An 18,987-nucleotide genomic window follows, 5' to 3' on the forward strand; every position below is an offset into this window, starting at 1 on the left:
AGACTGGGTAGGCAGGAAAGATTATTTTCAGAGAATTTGTGTAAGAAGAGAGAAGTAGGCTCCATGCAGGGAGTCCGATGTGGGACTCGATCCTGGGTCTCCAGGATCGCACCCCAGGCTGCAGGCGGTGCCAAACTGCTGCACCACCGGGGCTGTCCTGTTTATTTCAATTTTTTGAGGGTTTATTGCTAATGCATAGAAATGCAACTGAGTTTTCTTTTTAAGATTTTATTTATTTATTCATGAGAGACACAGAGAGAGGCAGAGACACCGGCAGAGGGAGAATACGGGACTCGATTCCAGGACCCTGGGATCACAACCTGAGCCGAAGGCAGACGCTCAACCACTGAGACACCCAGGTGCCCCCTAAGCTTTGTATATTGATCTTATATCCTGCAAGCTGGTTAAACTCACTTATCATTTCTAGTAGCTTTTTTGGAGACTTTCATCAAATTTTCTCCATAGGTTATTATCATGACATCTCTGAATAAGACCGTTTCACATCTTCCTTTCTATTTTAGTTGCTTTTAATTTCTCCTTCTTGTCTTGCTGCACTGGCTGGAGCCTCACGTTGACCTGGCTGGTTGTGAGAGTGGATGTGGATCATTCTCCACCTGTGAGCTGGAGGCTTTTTTTTTTTTTTTTTAAAGATTTTATTTATTTATTCATAGAGACAGAGAGAAAGAGGCAGAGACACAGGCAGAGGGAGAAGCAGGCATCATACAGAGAGCCTGATGTGGGACTCGATCCAGGGTCTCCAGGATCACGCTCTGGGCTGCAGGCGGCGCTAAACCACTGTGCCACCGGAGCTGCCCCGCTGGAGGCTTTTTGTAGACGTCCTTTACCAGGTTGAGATGGTTTGCTCCATTCCTAGTTTTCTGAAGGTTTTTGTTAACCAGGAATTTGTGTTGAATTTTTTCAAACAAATACGTCTTCCACAACTATAATATCTTATTATTTTTTTTCTGTTTTAGTTTGTTAATTAGGTGAGTTATATATTGATTATCAAATCTTGAAAAAACCTTGCTTTCCTTGGCTAAATACCACTTGATAATGTGTTGTTATCATTTTTATATATTGTTGGATTCAATTTGCTATATTTTGATTTAGGCTTATGGCTATGTTTATTTTTTTATTTTTTATTTTTATTTAATTAAAATTTTTTTTTCTTGGAGTTCAATTTGCCAACATATAGCATAACACCCAGTGCTCATCCCAGCAAGTACCCTCCTCAGTGCTCATCACCCAGTCACCCCAACCCCCCGCCCACCTCCCTTTCCACTACCCCTCGTTCATTTCCCAGAGTTAGGTGTCTCTCATGTTTTGTGACCCTCACTGATATTTTCACTCATTTCTCTCCTTTCCCTTTATTCCCTTTCATTAATTTTTATATTCCCCAAATGAATGAGACCATATAATATTTGTCCTCTGATTGACTCATTTCACTCAGCATAATACCTTCCAGTTCCATCCACTCTTGTGGCTATGTTTATGAGGAATTTTGACCTGCATTTTTTTTAAAGATTTTATTTATTTATTTATTCACAAGAGACACAGAGCGAGGCAGAGACACAGGCAGAGGGAGAAGCAGGCTCCAAGGAGCCCGATGTGGGACTCGATCCTGGGTCTCCAGGATCACACCCTGGGCCAAAGGCAGCGCTAAACCGCTGAGCCACCCAGGCTGCCCTGATCTGCATTTTCTTTTCTCATAATGTCTCTGTCGAGTTTTGGTGTCATGGTAATTCCAGCCTCACACAGTGAACAGGCAATATCCCTTCCTCCTCAATTTTTTGGAAGTGTCTGTAGGACACTTTTAAATGCTGGGAAGGATTGGCTGCTGAATTTGCCTGGGGCTGGGCTTTTCTTGTGGGAAGACTTTAGACTAGAAATCCAACTTCTTTGCTAGATGTAGGATTATTCATGCTATTTATTTCCTCCCATGTGAACTTTGGTAGTTTGTGCCTTTCAAACTAAGGTAGTTGTCAAGCTGGTCGGCAGAGTTGTTTGCAGCATTTCCTCAAGGTCCTCTTGGTATCTGAGCATCCATAGGGATGTTACCTTTTCAAACCTGAGGTCAACAAATTTTTGTCTTTTCTCTTTTTTTCTAGTTGGTCTAGCTAGAGAGTCATCAAAAAAAAATTTTTTTTTTTTTTAAATTTCTCAAAGATCCACCTTTTGGTTGCATGGAGTTTTTCCTAATGCTTTTATGCTTTCTGTTTCAGAGTTTTGTACTTGATACTCCTTGTTTTCATTTACTTAGGGTTATTTCCCCCTTCCCCCATCTAATTTCTTAGCATAAAAGCTGAAGTTGTTGCTTGGAGACCTTCATTCTCCTGTGATACTGGTGATGAAGTTTTGGAATATAGGTGAAGTTTGGTGGGGTGAGGTCCGGAGCTGACGACCAGGAAAGAATTCTTGAGACGTCTTTGGTGCAAAATGTGTTTTTTTTTTTTTTTTTCCAAATGTGGCTTTATTAAAGCCCTGGGATGGGCCCCACGGGCAGGAAGAGCTGCTGCCCCAGGGATGTGAGGGGTGGCTGATTATATACCTGGGAGTTGGAGGGGTTTGGCGATAGCGTACTCTGAGGAATTTTGGGAGCAAGGTTTCCAGGACCTTGAGGGGGCTAGCTGTGGTTGGGGAAAGGTCACTTATTACCGTCTAATAAACACTGAGTCATGAGACCCTTCAGATGGATATGGGTGGGCCATGTGCTTGGCGGATGACTGCCAACATGTATCTTGGGGGGTAGAGATAAAGGAAATTTCTGAAGGATTATTTATTTATTTATTTATGAATTTTTATATGTTAAGGTAGACTTCCAGCCTCCTGGGGGTCGGGCTAAGATTGCCTTTGCCCTTAGCAAAGTATGAACATCGAGGCAGTGGAGTCTGTAGAGGAATGTCCCTTTGCCTGTTTCAAGGACTTGTCAATGTGCTGTCCCAGGCTCGTGCTTTGTCCTCAGCTAGCCCCGTGTTCCTCCATCACTAGTATTTGGTGTGATCAGTTCTAAGTGCAGTTTCTGTGCAAATTACAATTTATTGTGTTTTCTTTTCATTCAAAATACTTTCTGTTGTCTCATTTGATTTCTTTTCTGACCCTTGGGTCCTTTGGAAGTGAGTCATTAGTTTGCAAATGTTGCAGGCTTTTGTGATCTTTCTGCTACTGATTTCTGATTGAGTTTTGTCATCATCAGAGAATACTTAAAAAAAAAGATTTTATTTTTTATTTGAGAGAGAGCGCATGCGTGCGCATAAGCAGGGGGAGGGGCAGAGGGAGAAGCAGGCTCCCTGCTGAGCAGAGGGCCCTACATGGGACTTGATCCCAGGATCCTAGGATCATGACCTGAGTTGAAGGCAGACGCCTAATGGACTGAGCCACTTAGGTGCCCCCAGGGAATACTTTTATGTAACTTAAATTCTTTGAGATTCTTTGAGATTTATTCTGTGGCTCTGGGTGAAGCCTGTGTGAGTGAACGTGTCAGGTGTGAACAGTGTGTGTTGTGCTGCTGAGTGGACAGACCTGTCACGGTCACCTGGGCTGACGGTGTCGTGTAAGATACACCCTTACCTGCTTCGATATCCTTTCTGACTTTTTCTTTGCTTCATGCTTATTCCCTTCTCACTCCCTTGGCTTCACGTCCCTGTGAAGGGGAATAGCGTCACCGTGGTGGCATTCCACCAGTTGTGGCTCACCCCCTGCCCTGGAGGTGTGGCTGTCCTTCCCTGAGACATCTGGCCACACAGGAAGCTCCTGAGAAAAGGTTGGATTCTGTTATAAGAAAGTAGGAGTGGTGGCTGTTGGGGTCTGTTTCCCTGTCTGAGGGTCTTCCGGTGCTCAGATGTCTGACCGTGTCAGTGCTTTGGCCAACCCCACCAGTGGCTACCCAGTGACTCCTGACAGGATCCAAAGTCCCTAGAACAGATCCACAGCCTCCGGCGACCTGCCCTCCACCCAGCTGTCTGGCCTCATCCCTGCTTCTCCCGGGCTCACACCCTTCTGGCCCATGCAGGGCATCCGGGAACCTGTCTGGGGTCTGCCTGGCACCCACATGCCCCTCTCCTGGGTCTCTGTGCTCAGCGTGAGCCTCTTATGCTTGGGGCAGATGAGCATCTTCCGAAGGGAGCTATAGCCCTGCTGGCATAGCCCTGAGGGTGTCCCCCGACACCCCAGGCCCAACACACTGGACAAGTGCTGTGCAATCAGGCCTTTCCCATGTTTCTCATGTGTTCCTGGTCTGGGGACCTTCACTGAGCCACCCAAGGCAGGATTCAGGGGAGACCCTGGATCTCGTAACTGTGGCCACCTGGTCACCCAGCCCTGTCATTCCTACCTTCAGATGCCTCTCAGATTTCCCTTGTTCCCTCCTCACTGGCTGAGTGCAGCCCCTGCCCCCCCAACGGCTGCTGCAGCATCCACAGTGGCCTCCCTCTGTCCATGCTGCCCTCTGTCTACACTGCCCTCCATCCACACTGCCCTCTCTCCACACTGTCCTCTGCCTACTCTACCCTACATCCACATTTCCCTCTGTCCACACTGTCCTCTGCCCACTCTGCCCTCCATCCACACTGTCCTCCATCCACACTGTCCTCTGCCCACTCTGCCCTCCATCCACACTGTCCTCCGTCCACACTGTCCTCTGTCCACACTGTCCTCTGCCCACTCTGCCCTCCATCCACACTGCCCTCTGTTCACACTGCCCTTCCGGCCCATGCAGGGCATCCGGGAACCTGTCTGGGGTCTGCCCAGCACCCATGTGCCCCTCTCCTGGGCCTCTGTGCTCAGCATGAGCCTCTTATGCTCAGGCAGATGAGCATCTTCTGAAGGGAGCTATAGCCCTGCTGGCGTAGCCCTGAGGGTGTCCCCCGACACCCCAGGCCCAACACACTGGACACATGGCTGCCAGACTGTGTGGGCAGCACCAAGTGAAGCTCTTGTGATGTCCTGCGCTCCCGCTCTGACCACCCCTACCAGCCACGAGGCCCTTTCACCTGCCTTCTCCTCATCCCTGGGCCCCTGTCTTGAGGAGTGTCCTCACCCTCATGTGAGCCTGTCTCCAGCGTGACCGGGGCCAGAGGCTTGCTTTCAGTGGGACTCTCGTGTCTTCTGCCCCCGTTGGCTCCCGGGGTGCTGCCGCTCACGCTCTCTGCCCCTGGAAAGGCCCCCCCACCGTCTGCTTCCCAGGCTGGGCACAGCCCCCAGCTCTGTTCTGTTTGTCACTTAATGTCCTGTGGCTCCTCTGTGCTCCAGGCTCCAGGGTACTGGGGGCCCGTGCTCGGGAGCTCCTGTTCAGGGGCGGGCTGGAGGGCTCCTAGGCTCAGCACACACTCTGATTACTACGGACAGCGAGCTGGGGCGGGGGTAGGTGGGGTGTCGGTAGAGTGGACATCAGAGGCCCTGCCATAGCTGGCACGGCTTTCCTGAGGGTGATGGTTTCATGGGGACTTGGTGGCCAGGTCAAGAGGGCGGTAGGGTTGGTGAGGCCGTCAGGCTCTTTGAGCCACCAGAGGAGCCAGTGTGGCAGCTGGGGTGGGGAGGGTGCCCCTGGGGGGTACAGGTGCCCCAAGGAGGACTTTGGCTTTTATCCTGAGAGCTCTGGGAAGCCTTAAAGGTCCAGTTGGGTTGGGTTAGGTTGGATAGGAAGCGGAGGAGCAACATGACCAGATTTGCATTTTCTAAAGATTTCTCTGCTGCCAGAGGGGTGGCCATGGGGCCCATGGGGTGAGGGATGTGACTTGGACCCGAGGGGTAGGGAGACAGGGAGGGGGATGTTGCAGGCTGTCACGAGGCTGGGTCACCAAGACCAGGGGATGCAGGTGCTGGGAATCTGCCTGAAGGGGATGCTGGGCCCTGGAGGGGTGTGGGGAGCAGGTTGAGAACCTCTGGGGGACACAGAGGTGACCCCTCATGGAGGCACATGTGTGGGCGCAGCAGGGGGGAGTGAACAGCTGGATAGGTGCTTTTGGGCTTGTGGAGCTCTCCTCAGGTGACCATGGGAAGGCCCTCGATGCTCTTTCTCGCCTGGCAGGCCACCTGCCCAGCTGGTTGCCCAGATGAGAGTGGGTGTGAGGTGGGTGGGATGTGGGGGCCTTGCTGTTTCTCAGTCTTTGCTGCTGAGCTGGGGCTGTGGCCTGGCTGCTGGCAATGCTCCGGCTCACGGGCTTGGAGCACCATCCCACCACTGACACACAACCTGTGGAGGCCCAGGGTTGTGTTTTCATTCGAGCGGTACAACCCGCAGAAGGCTCAGCTCACCTACCTCTTGGCTGGGCCCCACTCATTCATTCATTCATTCCCCCACCAGGTGCTGGGCTCCATGGAGGGCTCCGGGTAGGTCATGGCCAGGAGACCGGCTGGTCCTGCCCCTTGAGCTCACTTCATGTGCATCAGGACACCAGCGTTGCTGCCTTCAGGTGGTGGGTCCAGAGCATAGGATCTTCCCTTCCACCTGAGCTGGTGGAGGTCGGGGGTCTGTGGGTGGTGCTGCTGGTGGGAGTTTCCTCTCCAGCCACACACACCTGATGGAGGCTCAGAGCTGTAACACACAGAATGGCCAGAAGCTGGCCAGGGCCCGAGGGTGGTGGGTGGCTGAGTGCAGCGTACACCTGTGAAGGGCAGTTTGGCGCTTCCCAATAAGAACGCCAAACAGGTGGAAGTATTGTTGATGTGTTATCAATTGCTATTGATTATGTTGATGTGTTAATGAGATGAGACAATGTATCTGTGAGGTTTCCATTAACGAAATGAGCAAAACACCTCACCTCAGGAGCACACTCATGTTTGTAAACTGTGGTCAACAGTTGTGTGGGGAAAGCACCACGCAAAGACTGAATTGTGCTGCGTGTTAGCAATACTTAATTTAGGTAGATGTACTATACATGATTTTTCTGCTCCTTTATTGTTTTCTGTTGTTTCCACATTTTTCCACACCAGCAAGCATTACTATGAACATTCAGAAAAGCAAATAAAACATGGAAACCCTCTTATATTTGCAAACTGGCATAGATTAGGAAAGTATTTTCTGGGATGTAAGCAGAGCTTGTCTGGCCTGTAGGATGACACACACACTGCTAAGCGGGATGTGGGCTGGGTGGGCATTGAGTGCTCTCTGGCTCCTATGCTCTGGGATTCAGTTAAACTCCATATGAGTTGAGAAGTTCACAATCTAGTCAGAAAATCAGACTTACTTATCAACTTGTCCATTAATTCACAAATGTGCATGGAGTTCCTATCTGTTCCTGGTGTCCTGCATGCCGGGGCACACACATGTGATTACAATGCCACGTGAGGCTTGGCAGTGGGGAAATACAGATCAAAAGCACGATGAGATACCCCCTCATGCTGGGCAGAACGGCTGACAGTAACAAGTCAGGAAATGACAGATCAGCGAAGATGTGGAGAAAGGGGAACCTTGTACACAGTTGTTGGGAATGTAAGCTGGTGCAGCCACTCTGGAAAGCAATACGAATGTTCCTCAGAAAGTTGAAAATAGGGGTACCCCTATGACTCAGCAATTGCACTACTAGGTACTTACCTCAAAGATACAAATGTAGTGATCCAAAAGGGTACCTGCACCCCAATGTTTATAGCAGCAATGTCCACAACAGCCCAACTATGGAAAGAGCCCAGATGTCCATCGATGGATGAGTGGATAAAGAAGATGTGGTATATATACACAATGGAATATCCCTCAGCCATCAGAAGAAATACCTACCATTTACATTGACATGGATGGAACTAGAGGGTATTATGCTGAGTGAAATAAGTTCATCAGAGAAAGACAGTTATGATAGGATTTCACTCATATGTGGAATTTAAGAAGCAAAACGGGATCATAGGGGAAGAGAGGGAAAAAAAAGATGAAATCAGAGAGGGAGACAAACCCCAAGAGACTCTTAATCATAGGAAACAAACTGAGGGTTGCAGGAGGGGAAGGGGGATGGGGGACAGGGTCACTGGGGAACGGGCATGAAGGAGGGCACGTGATGGGATGAGCACTGGGTATTGTGTAGACGGATGAATCCTGACCTCTACCTCTGAAACCAATAATACACTAAATTAAAAGAACAAACAATACCAGAGAGAAATGCCTTGGTGGGTGTCGCTACAAAGAGTAGGAGGCACTTGGCAGAGGAAGCAGCTGACCCAGTTTGGGGCTGTGGGGATCAGGGAAGGCCTCACAGCGGAGGCTCATTTGAACAGGGCCTTGAGGGATGAGTAAGAATTCTCTTGGCAGCTTATAGAGGGAAACAGAGCTGATACCATGTTGGGAGTTACTTTTGGAGATGCTACGGGTGCTGTGGGGGAGGATGGGACTGTTGTCCCCATGCCAGCCTTGAAGCACAGGAAAAGAGTCAAAGGTCTGATTGCACAGGTCACTGCAACCTCAGGAGCCCCTGCTGCTTCTCCCTTCACCTCTGAGATCTCCTTGGCCCCTCAGGACTGCCTGGTCCAGTAACTGGAAACATCTGGATCCTGCTGGCCTGGAAAAAACAGTATGACCGCCTGGATTTCTGTCCTTGCTGCAAGTTCCCACAGTGAACAGTAGTGATAATGGGTCCCTGAGAAGGTGGTTGCCACGTGGTTAGCCAAGCTCTGCTGTTCTTTCTCCTTTTTCTCATGGCCTCTCCCCTCTGCCATCCCCTTCCCCTGCCCCCCCCCCTCGGGGTTCCCCTTCCCCTGGCCATCTTTGCCTGTCCCCATTGTGAGGCCCTTGGCCTCCTTGCCTCCTCCTGCTCTGTCCCCTTGGCTCCCCACAGTTCTTTTCCTTGTCTCCCCGTCTCTGGGTCACCCCTTCAGCTTTCTCCAGGAAGGGAGTCTGAACGTGACCTGTGGGGAGGGCAGCCTTGGTGGGGGAGGGGCCTGAACCTGTCTGCTTCCCTCGATAAGCATCTGTCTGAGGAGTCAGGATTCATGGTGTGAAAATATAAAGGCTCTTTCGTTGGGCCTCCTGTCCCCCTGCTTGAGCAGAAACATCTCCAGACAGATCACTGTCAGGGCTCCCACAGGAAATTAGAGACCTCACACCATGCAGCTGCTCCCGTCACCTGCGTGGCCCGCAGGGTTTCAGGATGGGCTTCGCTGTCCTGCTTGTATAGGATCATCTCTTCCGCAAATCTAATGACATTGGACGTGTGTGTCTTCTAGATAAGCAAGCTCACAATAAGGCCAGCCATTCTCATCTCAATGTGAGCCAGCGTGTCACCCTTCCTGAGTCCTGAGGACCCTGAGCTGGCACAGTTCTTGCGGTCTAGGGAGTTGTCCTGGGGGTACAATCCTTGTGGTGCAGCTGGGCTGCTGGCTGGTCTGGGGGACGCGGTGCTGGGCTCACTTCTTCCTTGAATGCTCTTTGTTAACACTTGTCCCGTCAACATCTGCTCCGGAGGAAGACGGGCCCCCATGTAGCCAACACGGCCATCCCACTCCCCCTTGGCCAGGGATCAGCCTAGCTCTGAGCATGTAACCCGTTTTTGACCATTGAGAAGGGGAGGATAGTTTTCTGGGAAAGTTTTCCTCACTATTGAAATCCAAGACAGGGGTATGTCTCTTTATTGGTTCTGGATGTTGAAGGGTGGTGATGGGATGCCTGGAAGCGCTGCCAGCCATTTTGTGATCACGGGGGGTGGCCAACATGCTGAGGACAGTGGGGCAGAAAGAAACAACCTATGTGCATGGTGACACTGCCCCCAGAACTGTCTTACCTGCCAAGTTCTTACTGTGGGAAAATAAATATCCTTGTTTTTAAACTCTTTCAAGTTGGGCTTTCTTTACCAGCGGCGACTGAGAGCATCTCAGCCCATGGAGACAGGGAGGTCCCAGGTGGCCCACCATGGTTCAGGGGAGTATGAGTTCCTGGATGCAGGGGTGAGGAGGGGAAGTGAGCCTTGGAATCGGGAGGCTCCACGATGGAGCACCAGCCTTGCTGTCCTGTGGTGTGACAAGTCAGCCCCTCTGAGCTGACGCTCCCTCGGCTCAAAATGAGTAGCAAGAGCCAGACAGATGCTCAACAATGGTCTGCTCCCCACCCCCACCATATGTTTCTCTTTCAGCTGTTTTTAAAGGGACCTAGAGGGGCCAGGTGCGGAGAGCGTGCAATGACATTTGAACACCGTGGAGACTGAGTCCCTTACCCACCATGGCTCCGAGCACCAATCATGCCTGTGTGCCAGCACCAGCGCTGAGGGGGAGGCAGATACACCCGACTCCCAGTTCTCCATGGTGACGAGGGCCTTGACGGTTGGCAACAGCAGATGATCTCCAACACGCTTCACACGCTTTGAGTCACTGGCTTCCGCCGCCCCCCACCATCACTTTGCTGGTGTGGCTGACAAACTGCCACAGGGATTCACATCTCTCTTCTCTCTTCACCCAGCGGAGCTGCTCTGAAATGGCCAAGGCTGGGCCGGTGGAGGAGGAGCAGAGGGCGAACGTAGCCCCCTCCCCGCGGAGCTGGGTCCTATACCCCTGGGGTAGTCTGACTTGGCTTTCTGCAAGCCCCTTTAGGGGGTGGAAGAGGGGAAGGTGTGGCCTCCCCTGGCAGGACCCCCAGACCCCAGGGGCACAAGTTGCCTCCCGGTGCCCACAGGGCCTCCCCTCATGACACAGACTCCATGCAAACCAGCAGCGGGCCTGCCCCACCCCCTCTCCTCAGCCACGCCTTAACCAAACTTGATGGTGCTCATTGAGGTCAGAGCTTCTGCACTGAACTGGGCAACAGAGGCCCCCTCACTTCCCCATGCTCCCCTCCCCTCCCCCTGCTAAACTCCTTCCCAGAAGAGGGATGGAAAGCAGGAGAGAGAGAAGCGAATGTATGTTGAGGACCTACTACCTGCTGTCCACTGCCTTGAGGAGACCACAGCTTTCCAGGTAGAGCTGAGCCAGGCTTCCATAGCAGGACTGGCTGCTTGCTTGTCTCTGGAGGTCTCTTCTGGGAAATGGCTGCCTTGGCGCCAACAATGCACACCTCAGTCTCCCGCAGTCCAAACCCTGGGGGGTCAGGTCTCTGCAGATCTCTCATGAATGTGTCCTCTACAATGGAAGTTCCATCAGCCAAGATTGGGGTTCTGAGTGCCCTTGGCCCCCTAAACATTCTTTGCTGGGCATGGAGGAGCTGGCAGTGTTGGGAGCCTTGGTCAGGAAATGCAGAAGGGCCCCACTGACAGGGTCAGAGTGCAGGTTTGGAAGCCTCCGGTCTCGGGGTTGCCGGGCAGGGGCTCATCCCATCTCCCTTCCTTCCCGTCTTGCCTCCTGACCGGTTCAGAAGTGTCTCTACTGGAAGTGGATGCCAGAAGGAGGTCCAAAGCCACTGGAGGATGAGCCCTCAAGGGCTCCCCAGGAGTATCCCTGACGGCCACAGGGGAAGTTGTGTGACTTCATGTAAATCTGCTCCGGATGCAACTTCAGAAGCAAGCAGAGGAGGCAAGCTTTCCTTGTGGGACATCCCCCAGGTACAATAATGGCATAGTGTTGGCACATAGTCTTTCTGGGATGGATGGCCTTGTTGCACTCCCATCCTGGAACTCAACTTTCACACTTGGCCAACATGAGGGGCCCAGGCCTTCGGAGTCTGAGGCTCAGCTGTTGAATCTCGGGCAAGGCCACGGGCCTCCATGCGCCCCAGTTTCTCTTCATAAAATGGGGGCTCCGGAACATGCCACCCAGAGCCCTCAGGATCCCCGTGAAGTGGTGGCATGATGCTGGGTGAATGGCTGCAGGTCTGATTCTGAGCTGTATGGTCTGGGTCTGGTACCAGGGCAGCGGAGGAAGTGTTCCTTTCTCCGTATCCAGTGACAGGCAGCCTGGAAATTCAGAGTAAAAATGTCCTCTCTTCCCTTGACCCTCCAGGGTCTCCTGGGCTGGTGAGTGGGAAGAGAGGGTGCCCTGGGTGGAGGGCAGGACCAGGCCTGGAAGGCCCCTAGGCCTCACCTTCACTGAGGTCCCAGCCTCCCCCCCCCGCCCTGGGGCTGCACTGGTGGGCGCTTTCCCGGCCAGAGCACCCCTTGCTGAATTTGGCCATGTGCCAGGGGCCTGGCTGTGGCTCTGCGCAAACAGCAGGCTGGGGTGGCTGGGGTCCTCCTGTCCAGCATGGCAGGCCCCGCGCTCTGGGGCCCAACACTGGCCATAGGCATTGTCCTGGAGTGGCCTCACGGTCCAGGATGAGCAGTAATTTGCGGGTTTTCTGAGCGTGGGCTAGAGCTGTGCTTGTTATAAAGTGCTGGAGTGAGTTAGTCTAGTGCGTGAGCCTCACAGCTGCCCTGTGCACGCTCGTCGTGGTCTTTGCGGCCCCTCTTTCCAAGGTGAGCCCTGGAATAGCCCTTACACAGTCCGGAGAAGAAACAAACAAGCAAAACTTCTGTTTTGCTTCCCTGTATCTAATGGCAGAAATAAAAACACAGGAGAAATAAATGTGGGGATTTGGCAAAATCTATCCCACTTATCTCTGTCTTTATACACCTGTGCATGTGTGTGTGGATGTGTCCACAGACGTGTGCTGGAGTGTGTGTGTGCATCCTTATCTTTGTGTGTGTGTCAAGGGCTCTCAGGACAGAGATGGGCTCCCTGGTCCATTTATGTCCTTCCTCTGGGGTTGACATGTGCGGGAACGGGGTTCTTATGGTGGCAGTCGGGGCAAAGCAAAGCTAACTGTCCTTATGGCTGCAGCTGAGTGAGACAAGGGCATCTGCAAGTTCACTCCGGCCACCGGGCTTGTGTTCGATGACATTGGGCCCTCTCTTTAGAGGCTCGTTGTTGTTGCCAGGGCTCTGGAGGGTGAGGCCAGCCATGCCCTGCCCAGGGGAAGGCTGCTCCACCTGGAGTGCCGTGGTTGTGGCGCGTAGGCAGCAGCTGTGGGACATGTGTGGAGGTGACGGTGTGGTGACTTCATGGTGGACGGCTTGGCGGTGGGAAGGAGCTCAGGCCCTGTGGACAGACAAGATGAGAACAGCAGTGACAGTGTCCAGATCTCTCTATGGGACATTCCTGAAGGTATTACACTCTGGCCCACAGGGTAGAGATGGCATTAGAGGTGTTAGATTTCTGGCCAGTGGTCGGAGCTGAATGGGGGGTGCCTGCTGTGTCCTCACACTGGGGGTGCTGGTGGGTCCCCTGGGGGGATGCAGCGGGGGCTGGGAGCTTCCACAGGGCAGCGGAGAGGCCAGGATGAACACCTGGACCCACATTGGCTTTCTTGTGGGGCAAAGGGCTGTCCAGGGCTTCCCTGCAGACTCTACTCCATACCCCTGCCTGAACAGCCCTGGCCAAGCGATTGATGTCTGATTTGATGGGGAGCCTGTTAGGACACAATAGCTTTGCTAATTCTGGCTAAATCAACATTGGTTTTGTCCATATCTCTGCACAGGTTGGGGTTGTTGCTTCCAATTTCCAGCGATTTCCATCTTGTCACTCCTCCTTCCCCTCAGCTCATCTGATTCTGCTTCTCCTGCTGCTGGGGCCTAAGCTGCCCATGAGGCCTCCTGCTGCCTGCAGGCCTGGCAGCCAGGCGCCCTGACTCCAGCAGAGAGGGTTAAGGACAGTGTCCATAGCAACCCTCTGCTTCTACTCCACTGGAGACAGGGGGGCAGGGGAGGGAGGGGAGCCAGATGCCTGCCCTTTTGCATTATTCATGTCCAAGCGGCTGGCTGTTGCTGCTGGGCCTGGGCTTGGGAGGCTCACGGGGAGCTGGTGTGGAGCAGTGGGTAGGGTGCGTGCCTGATGTCCTCTGGCAACTGAGAGGAGAGGCCCTTGGAGGGGCCGCTTCTCATCCTGGGAAGGACTTCTGCTGGGAGGGGCAGCCTGGAGGCATCTCTGTGACCCCTCCACTTCCTCACGCGGAGGCTTCATTCTGCCTCCCCTGGGATGGTCCAAGGGGAGATTTCTTCTTCCCCAAATGCTGGAAAAACTCAAGGAACCTGCCAAATAGGAACCACCTTGAAAATGTTCACCAGGGTCAATCCTGGCACCAGCGAGTCCCAGGGCCTTGGCAGAGGAGGCAGCAGGTAGGGTGGGCAGGTGATGCTTGGGGTGCCCCGGCCTCCTCCCAGTGCTGGCTGCAGGGCGGTGAGCACCTGCTGCCAGCAGAGGGCACCACACTCCTCACAAACCAGCAAAGGTTGCTGCACCAGGTGGGCGAGTGTCTGCCAGCTGGGGCCTCAGAGCCAGAGCTGGGCGGGGAGCCTCCAGGGCTGTACTGCTTTAGCTGCCCACCGGCGCCCCCCCCCCCCCCCCCCCCCCGCGCGCCAACGGGAGTCTGGGGCCCCTAGCGCTGGCTGGCTCAGAGGGTTCAGGCCCAAGCTGCCAGCTAGGCCCCGGGCGCTGTCAATCATGCCCTACCTCACTCAGGAGGGTGTGTCAGCCAGTGCTGCCGGGGCTTGCTGCCTCCCTCCCTGCCAGAGGCCGAGGGGCGCCCGGGGTTCTGGGCCCTCCCTTGGGCAACTCAGGTGCCTGCTCTGGGCTTGTGAAACTGCTAGAGGTAATTTTTTTCTCTGAGCCTTTGGGACTAGGGCCAGGAACATGCTCTGCACCAGGCACTGTTCCAGGCATAGGGGATTCAGCAGCAAACACAATCGACAAAAATCCTGCCCTACGAAGCTGAGTCTGGTGGGTGGGAAGGTGCCAACGCCTGCACTGCAGAGGGGCCTGGGAGTGGACGTGCCCCGCTGTCTCTACAGTGTAATCTGGAGCATACCAGCCTTCACACCTGCTCAGACCCCAGCGAGGAGGCTCCGATGCTGTGCGCTGGCTGGGCAGAGACCTAGGTGGGCCAGCTCTCAGCCTTCAGAGCCTAGTACAGTCCTTGCCCAGGCCCACAGTTCACATGGGCTGCACTTCCTAGTTTGCAAAGCATGCACACCTCTACCAGCTCATGGTGAGCCTGGCTGAACATGGTGGTGACCGAGCATTGACACCCTGTACCTACGCCCCGTGCTTCCTTTCCACACTTGGTATCAGTGCCTGTCACTTGACCCTTGACCCCTCAAGTACATGAACGAGGCTGGATGGACTCATCTGGCCAGAACAGCAAGCTTTCACTCCAAAGCTGCAGAGGAGGGGGCAGGAGAAGCATTTAAAAGTGTATCTCGGTTTTCACAAACCATTGTGGAGGGAGGCGTGGATGCCGGGTCCATGGGCACAGAGTGCCATGCTTGCTCGTGTTCCTGGGAAGGAACCAGAGGGGGTCAAGCTCCCGGCCCGAGGTCATGCCTGGCGGCTCCTCAGCCCACAGCCAGGTGGAAGCCAGGCTTGTTAGCCTCTCCAGAGAGGTATCCACGGGGCTATGAAACCTTCCCCACGCTTTTGTCCAAGGGAGTTTCACAGAGAACATGGACCAGAAGCAGAGCAGGAGACAGACTTTCTCTGGAAGGAGAAGTGGCTCAGTGGCGGTGGCTGCATGGATGGGGTGATCTGTGAGTGGGCTGGGGGGCATCGGCCTCCTCTGAGAATGGAACAAGCCAGCTACCTTCTCAGAAGCCTCGCTCAGTTTGCTCACCTGTAAGTAGAAGGGGGATGCTAACCTGATCCCACTGGCTTGTTGAAACACACACACACACACACACACACACACACACACACACACACACACGGTAGGCCCCCATAGATGCACCAGGATGCAGGTCATCAGGCCATGTATCCCCACTATGGTCAGGCCCAGGCAAGGGTTCAGGTTTTCTCCAGCAGAGCATGACGTTGTAGAAGACAGTGAGAGTGGGAAGGTGGGGGTGAGGTGAGAGTGGGGAGGGAGGGGAGCCCTGCCTCACCTGTTCTGTCCTGGCTCAGGGAGAGGTGATAGGAGATTTTTCCTTGCTCGTCGGTGCCTCTTGCGGGGAGTATCAGGTAAGGGGCAAGCCACATGTCCTGGCCGAAGCACCCTGAGTGCTTGCACCTGCAGACCCCTGCTTCAGCCTGCAAGGGTGTGAGGGGCGGCGTTGTGTGTGTGCGCGAGCTTTATAAATCTTACCACAAGCTTTCTGTCACTGCAGGGCCTAGGGTGTGAATTAAAACACAGACAACTCTCATACAAGACGAGGTGAAGTGCGTCCCCAAAAAGATCCAAGGAAAGTGCTAAGGGGATTCAGAAGATAGCAATGATGTCACACTGGGGGAAGGGGCAGGGGGATGGGGGTGGTGGGAAGGCTTTGAGCGGCTCCTTAAATTCCAGTAGAAATGGCGTTCCTGGCAGCATGGGTGGGAAACAGCAGGAGTCTAGGGTCCGTGGGATCTGGGTTCAAATCCACAACTAACTGGTGACCAAAATGAGTCACTTAAATCTTTCTAAACTTTAATTTACAGGGGTGAGGGTGTAAAGGATGGAGCCGTAGAACTTTCCTGGTCTGCCTCTCAGGGCTGCTGGGAGGTGGAGATGGAGTAAAAATGTGAAAGTGCTGTGCAAACACTGCCCATAACACACGGGTTTTATTATTAAAGCATGAATGGGAGGCTCAGTTGGTTGGGCATCTGACTCTTTTCCCTTAAGTACCACAGGCTTTTCTAAAAACCCGCGATTACCTATCACTGTATCTAAATTCTATCCATCTAGCCATCCATGCATTTATCCATCCATTCATCCACCCACTTATCCACTCATTTACCTGTCCATCATCTACCCATCTGTTTATTTATCCACCTACCCATTTATCCACCCACCTACCCATCTATCATCCATCCATCCATCCATCCATCCATCCACCTATCTACTCATCCATCTACTTATCCATCCATCCATCCATCCACAAACCCACCTATCTACCCATTTACCCATCTATCATTCATTCATCCACCCACCTATCCACCCATCCACCTGTCCATCATTTACCCATCTATCTATCCATCTACCCACTTATCCACCCATCCACCCATCTATCACCCATCCATCATCCATCCATCCATCCATCCATCCATCCATCCATCCATCCATTTATCCACTCATCCAATAAACCTTTAATGAGTATATCCATGGTCAGGCACCTTGCTTAGTTCTGGTGATACAGAAAAAAATTAGACCCCTTTTCTGTGCTCATTGAGTTCACAGTCTAGCGGAAAGACAGCCATATAAACCTGTTGGGAGTAACAATTTTCACAGACTATTGGATTTTAAGGTTAGTGATTTTAAGTATTATCTTTTCTATTTCATTCATTCATTTTACTGATGGGGAAACTGTGGTCATTATTTGTTGTGGGCAACAACTTCCTTTTATTTGCCTCCAAATGACCTCTCCTGGGTTTCTATCTCAGTTTAGTTCAATGAATATCTATTAAGCATCTATTATGTGCAAGACCCAGGGGCAAGAGCTGCGGACCCAGTGCTGGAGAAGACATCATTCCTGTCCTTGAGAAAGTCATAACCAAGGGGGAAAGGACACACAAAGAGATAACAGCCAAAATTCTTGGTAAAGACAGGGATAGAGGTGAGCACAGGGCGTGAAAATATGGAGGAAGGGTCCCTGATCTGGATTTGGGGAGCTCAGGGAAGGCTTCCTAGAAGCAGGACCCATGAGTCATCTCTTGAAGGACAAAAAGAAATGTGTTAGATGAAGATGTAGGGAAGGGCATGCCAGGCAGAAGGAAGCATGGCTTGTTGGAGGAGCTAGAAGATGGTGTTATTAGGCTTTAAGGAGGGAGGTGGTGAGGGGTGAGTGGAGAGGACGTGGGGTGAGTGGCAGCGTGCCTGAGGTGCCACTTGTGGCCAAAGGCCATGTCTTCCTTTCTGGGTTTGATGGGCACATCCTCACATTCCTTGTACTTCTTGAGCTAGAAGCCCCGCCACACACGCTTGCTTTCATCTTTATACAGGTGCACCTGGATTTACTGCTCATTGCTTTATTGTGCCTTGCAGATACAGTTTTTTTTTATTTAAATAAATGGAAGATTTGTGGCAAGCCTGCATCGAGCAAGTCTATTGGTATCATTTTTTTCCATAGCATTTGGTTACTCTGTGTCTCTGTGTCATATTTTGGTAATTTTTGCAATATTTCAAACTTTATAATATTTGTTATGGTGATCTGCGTTCAGTGAGTATGACTTGCTGAAAGCTCAAAGGATGCATTTTTTAGCAATAAAGTATTTTTTAAAAGATTTTAAGTAATTTCTACACCCAACGTGGGGCTTGAACTTACAACCCCGAGATCAAGAGTCACATGCTCCTCTGATTGAGCCAGCCAGGTGCCCATTCATAAAATATTTCTTAGTTAAGATATATATATATATATATATATATATATATATATATATATATATATATATTGGGGTTTTTGGGACATAATGCAATTGCACATTTAATAGACTACAGTATAGTGTACTGGGAAACCAAAAAACTTATTTGACTTCCTTATTGTGATCCTTGCTTTATTGCAGTGGTCTGGGACTGAGCCCATGATGTCTCTGAGGTGAGCTGCTACACCAAGGAGGCCTCACTTGTTTGGAGGAAGAGCCCATCCTTCAAGGTGTGGCTTAAGACCCACCACCTCCATGAAACTTCTGTCAATCACCTTCTGCCTTCAATGAACTCTATTGTCCAGACCATGTTTTGGATCTCCGTTGCAGTTCTTTATCACCCCATGCAAGTATAGCTTGCCTTTATAGTGAAGCCATAAGCCATCTGACGGCTGATTATGTGAGTCATATGGTAAAGTTTAGCTTAATAAATACCAATAAGATTGAATCCCATTGATATAGATTTCAGGACTGATGGAAAGTGCTGGGGTTTTAGGGTTGTACAGATCTGGGTTTGATTCTAGCTATGCCACTAGTTACTGGTTAGTAACTGTAGGCAAGTTTCAAAACCTGCCTAATGCCTCGGTTTCCTCATTTGTAAAATGGTTGATGGCTCCAACTCCAGGGTTGTTTTGGAGACATGGTTATAGGTGGGGGCAAGGGGACATGCTGGGGTTTCCCGACAGGGAGGGTTTGGACATGCAGCAGTGGTAGGAAGAGAACTGCAGGCCAGGATGGAAGAGCTGCTGTGGTCAGGCCCTGAGGCCGAGCAGTTCCCCGTGTGGT

General features: G+C 52.0%; 1 protein-coding gene across 17 annotated transcripts in view; it reads left to right on the plus strand.

Annotated features, from left to right (window-relative positions):
* The window catches only part of PMVK (phosphomevalonate kinase), a 36,845-nt gene extending 18,191 nt beyond the window's left edge, over positions 1 to 18,654 (plus strand). For 7 of the 17 annotated variants that reach the window (XM_049112600.1, XM_025431063.3, XM_025431053.3 and 4 more), the window contains one exon: positions 6,302 to 9,743. In XM_049112600.1, coding sequence (XP_048968557.1) covers positions 6,302 to 6,519 — 218 coding nt within the window. In that variant the 3' untranslated portion in view covers positions 6,520 to 9,743. Of the gene's footprint in view, positions 1 to 249; positions 1,175 to 6,301; positions 9,744 to 10,046; positions 12,425 to 15,297; positions 15,484 to 18,342 lie in introns of those variants that run through there. The other 10 variants (XM_025431056.3, XM_035719120.2, XR_007412036.1 and 7 more) reach the window with 9 other exon arrangements.
* The last annotated feature ends 333 nt before the right edge of the window (positions 18,655 to 18,987 follow it).

This window comes from Canis lupus, chromosome 7 (assembly GCF_003254725.2).
Source record: "Canis lupus dingo isolate Sandy chromosome 7, ASM325472v2, whole genome shotgun sequence".
In the NCBI taxonomy this organism is placed as follows: Eukaryota; Metazoa; Chordata; class Mammalia; order Carnivora; family Canidae; genus Canis; species Canis lupus.